This window comes from Acanthisitta chloris, unplaced genomic scaffold (assembly GCF_000695815.1).
Source record: "Acanthisitta chloris isolate BGI_N310 unplaced genomic scaffold, ASM69581v1 scaffold14456, whole genome shotgun sequence".
Taxonomy (NCBI): domain Eukaryota; kingdom Metazoa; phylum Chordata; class Aves; order Passeriformes; family Acanthisittidae; genus Acanthisitta; species Acanthisitta chloris.
Genome location: NW_008676553.1, coordinates 7,734 through 12,745, shown reverse-complemented (window position 1 = coordinate 12,745; position 5,012 = coordinate 7,734). Strand labels below are relative to the sequence as shown.

Sequence of the window (5,012 nt, the reverse complement as noted above, 5' to 3'; positions counted from 1 at the left end):
ATTCAGGTAACGCGGGGCCGGGGCAGAGCCGTGCGGGGCTGCAGAGCCCGGGACGCCCGGGCAGCTCCACCGCGGAGCGGGGGAAGGCAGCAGCCTGCGGGTCGCGAGGAGCACGGCAATGCTCTGGTGCCCGTGTGATGTTTAGCCTTGTCTCTGTGCGTGTGTCCGGAGACCAAGAAGAGATTTGCTTCATCGTTTCTTCCGTTGTTGTTTTACTTACTTTACCTCGCTGTCCAGACAACAGGAGTTTGAAAGAAATACCGAGAGCGTGGTGCCGCTCTTCTCCATAACGTATTTCTTGACGATAACCTTTGCAATTGTCTCTTGCCTAAGGTAAAATGTCTTCTAAGCTACGGCTCAATGATCAGTGACCTCCTCGCCTCTTTACCTGCCTCAGTTGGCTTCTGCTTTTGTTGAGTGATGGCATTCTTGAAGCTGCAGACTTCCCGTGACATTTAACAATAGTCAAAATGTATTTCTTTGCTCTTTCTCATCTACCTATGCGTATTTCCCAGCTGCTTAGATGGCTACATGATAAGTACCAGATGAATACCTCAACAAGTGCTCGGTGCTTAGTTAACGTTCAGGTGGCTTCATGGATTACTGCAAGTCTGGGCACAGCTTTAGCTGTCCTGCTTGCAAGTAGAGTCAGAGTTTTACTTGCTGTCCACAGAGAACTTAGCCCTGCCCGTTCTTTGTGCTGATGGAAGGTGAACCATTGTACATCCGACAACCATACAGCACTGTTTGTGTGCTGTACTTGAGGAAAAGAGTTCTACTTGCAGTGTGGGCTGCCTGGTTTAGCTCTTGCATCATGCCCATTAGAGCATTTCTTGGGCATTCTTTGAGCCAGTGTGGGCCTCCATCCTGACAAGAGGCTGGTAGCCAATCTGGCTGCTGGGAAAGCTTCTGTACATAGCACTTACTGCCTAGCAGGTGCTTCCCTTTTACACTGACATGCTATTCCAAGAACCTGTGCAAAAGCTAAGAACTTCTAAAAAGCCATCACTTTTGGGGGTCACCCACTGGTAGCCTCACTGGCAGAGTTTACATATCTTCATTTTGCCATCTTCTCAGACAGGGTTTCATTGGTGTCTCTCTGTGCACTTGTCATGCCAAACACCTTGGTAAGATACTTGACATGTAACTAAGATATTCCTTGAAATATTTTCAGGCTGAGCTGCATAAGAAATAATGTCTGGCTTGCAAGCTGTGGAGTGGTTTCTGCTGGCTTAGCTGTATTAAGCAGCTTTGGATTGATGCTCTTCTGTGGAGTGCCATTTGTGGTCACTGTAACAAATGCTCCGTTCCTGATTCTGGGTAAGTAGGAAAAGTGAGTTGGTTCAGATACAAAGACTAAAGCAAAGTTAAACCAACCAAATGGTGTCAGTCTTTTATGATGTGTGTCAGATCATACACAGTTCTGTGTTGCAGTAGAGGAGGAGATACCCAGAGCCTCCTCTGTGCTCCTACAGTCAGGTGAGTCCCTCAGCTCAGCTCAGCATGCTCACACTGGGACTGGAGCCGGATTCTAGTGCAAGGGCAGCTTTTCCCAGAAAACAATGCTTGCTGTAGTTCCACTGCTATGGTGTGAAAACTGTAAATGAGAGAGAAGTAAGGTTAGCACTTCCAGCATTGTTCTGGTGTCCCTGGTAATGTAGCCACGATGATTACTCCTCTATATAATGGCTATGTACTAACCAGTCTCATTCAGCTACACAACTGAAGGGATACACTGTTTGTGCAAGCAGCTCCCCCAAAAACCCAAGGAAGTTGGTGTCATTGCATCACTGTTGCACACACTGCTTTACAGTCAGGGCTGAACTTTCCAAATACTGTTAGATAATGTTGAGGAAAGATACTGTTAGATAACGTCTAATGCAAATGTTCCTTAGGGCGCACATCGTTTCATTGTTTCCTGCATAATTCCAATGCATTTTGTATTTGCTTTTGTTTGCTCATCATTTGCAGCAGCTTTGAATATCAGAAAGACTTTTCTGTATACCTGAGAAAAGGCTAAAGCCACTCTTCAGATCTTCAGGAACAACACGCATTTTGTCTTCCTTGCAGTAAAGCAAATTCTCAGTACATCACATGATTTTCTTTGAAATCTGCCTGCTTTGTGGAAGCAGCCTGGCTTGCTGCATGTGCTGCTTAATTCATCTTTGTATGTCTACTGGCAATTGCCTGCTCAAGCAGCAGGTAGTGATTTCACCTGTTCTTCTATGCTGGGCTAAATGGTCTATGCTCGGCTAAATGGTCTATGCTCACTCCTCTGTTCATGCAGTCTTGCTTTCCCTTTTCTTATGGTTAATAGTCAGGGAATAGAAGAGCCCTTGACAACACTGGCAAAATACTGAAAGGTCTGTGATTAAAATCTTGAGAGTTAGCAGAGCTCTTCCTTTTTTGAACTTCGGCTCACTTATGCTCATGTCAGCAAAAACCCAAGCCCAGAATCCAGTCTTCCTTTCAGGGTTTCCCAGAACTCTGGTGGGTAATGTTTGTGAGTGCATCAGTATAAATGTGATGATAAATGAATAATAAATCATGAATAAGTGCTGAAAGATAAACTGGGGAGAAATGGAGAGCAGAGAGCATAAGAAAGTGAGGCACTGGGAAACCAGGATCACTGTACTCCCATGTGATAGCAACTGCTCTGCCTGTCTGCTTAAGGCAGAGCAAGAAATTGTTGATCTAAGTTGCTGCAGTGATGAGGAAAAGATTCCAGCGATTGTGGGAGATGCTTCCAGTGAAAGGGAGAGTTAAGCACCAGAATACATGATGCTTTGAAATTTGTGTCATCTACATCAATGGATACACGAATAGCAGACAGGAGACACTTATCATATATGGAGTAGGTGTGCTCAGTCTTTCAGCAGAGTAAGGTGAGGGATCAGCAACGCTTCGGCTCACCAGGAGTTGCTGGAAGGTAATACATTCAGCTGCACACAAAGGATCTGCTTTTTAGATTCTCTGGTAACTCGCGTCAGTACTAAAGCAATGAAGTTTTCAGAATTTTATGCAGAGACATCAATGTCGTTTTGTTGGGTGCTAGTGGAAGCTTCCATTTGCAATGCAGAGTTAACTTTTTCTCCTCTTGCAGGAGTTGGTGTTGATGACATGTTCATCATGATCGCTTCCTGGGAACAAATCTCAAGGAAAAAAGAGAAATCCAACGTTCAGTCTCTGTTGGCTGAGACTTATGCGGAGGCAGCACTTTCTGTGACCATCACCACTCTCACAGATGTTTTGGCCTTCTTCATTGGCACCTGGACTGCTTTTCCATCTGTGAGATCTTTTTGCCTCTATACGGGCACTGCTTTTGTCTTCTGCTATGTATATACCATGACCTTCTTTGGGGCAGTTCTTGTATTAAATCACAAAAGGGAGCAAGGAAACCGACACTGGCTAACTTGTACGCGTGTGAGAGTAGGTGAAGATCAGGCTGAGAACTCCTGCTTGTACAACGTTTGCTGTATCGGCAGCTGTTCTGGGCAGTCATCTCAACCAGCAGATGAACATCCAATGAGCATATTCTTTAAAAAGTATTATGGCCCTTTCTTGACAAATACCTGGGTTAAGCTACTCGTGGTGTTGCTCTATGGAGCATACTTGGGTGGGAGTGTTTATGGATGTACTCAGATCAGGGAAGGCATTGATCTTCGAAATCTGGCAAATGATGACTCTTATGTTGTTCCATACTATGATGATGATGAGAAATACTTCTCAGAATATGGACCCAGGGTCATGGTTGTCATTACTGAAAGTGTAGATTACTGGAATAAGACAGTTCGTCGTGACATTGAGAGCTGTGCAGAGAATTTAGAGAATATTTCCTATGTAGATGAGAACTACTCAGAGTCATGGCTGAGAGCATACACACAACTTGCCGAAAATGTTCCAATAAATATAGACAGTAAGACTGACTTCTTCAGTAACTTGTCTGCACTGTTCAGCATGGCTCCCAGTTTTGAGTGGGACATAAACAAGACTCAGGATGAAATAGAAGCTTCACGTTTCTTCATCCAGACGGTGAACGTGACCTCAGCCGTTGATGAGAAGAATCTCCTCAATCAGTTGAGAGAGAGAGCCAAGCAGTGCAGTATTCCACTGATGGTGTATCACCCAGCATTCATCTACTACGACCAGTACCTGGTAATAGTGCAGAACACGGTCCAGAACGTTGCCGTTGCTGCTGGGGCGATGCTCGTTGTCTCCCTTCTGCTCATTCCCAACCCGTTATGTTGCTTGTGGGTGACTTTTGCTATAGCTTCTGTTATAGTGGGTGTTGCTGGTTTCATGGCATTTTGGAATGTCAATCTTGATTCCATATCCATGATCAACCTGGTCATTTGTATAGGGTTTTCAGTGGATTTTTCTGCTCATATTTCCTATGCCTTTGTTACGAGTGGAGAGTCATCAGCCAATAAAAGGGCAGTCAAAGCTCTCTCCGTGCTAGGTTACCCAGTATTACAAGGTGCATTTTCTACTATATTAGGAGTAGTTGTCCTGGCTGCAGCAAAAGCCTACATCTTTAGGACCTTTTTCAAGATCATGTTCCTTGTCATTTTGTTTGGATCTCTTCATGGTCTTGTTTTTATTCCAGTGTTTTTAACATTTTTTGGAAACCTTGGTGGATCACCTCACAATACCAAATCTAAAAAGCTAGAGCTTAGCTTGAGAAATTATAAAGATTCTTCGTGACTAAGGTAAATGTAATATATTTGATATATATTATACGTTGATTAAAATACAGTGACTTTCAGGGAACATAAGAAATGAAGAAAATGAAGGACAGAAAAATTAATACAACAGGGAAGCAAAGGCTTCAGAAATGCCAGGCAAGAAAAACGACAAAATACATGAAAACTTGCAGATTCAGATTGCATTTGCATTTCTCGGGGTTTTTTGTGTGCTTGACTCGACATCTTAATGTTGTTAAATATTTTTTGTGTTTACTGAATGTATTAAAGTTATTATAAACACTGACTATAGCATCAGCTTAACGAGCT

At 43.6% G+C, this 5,012-nt stretch overlaps 1 protein-coding gene across 1 annotated transcript; it reads left to right on the top strand.

Annotated features, from left to right (window-relative positions):
- Nucleotides 1-171: 171 nt before the first annotated feature.
- Nucleotides 172-4,704, top strand: PTCHD3 (patched domain containing 3; the record flags this gene model as incomplete). The annotated part of the gene is made up of 3 exons (XM_009076195.1): nt 172-333; nt 1,175-1,320; nt 3,104-4,704. Coding segments are annotated over 3 exons (1,909 nt in total), but the record flags the coding sequence as incomplete, so codon positions are not given.
- Between the last annotated feature and the right edge of the window lie 308 nt (nt 4,705-5,012).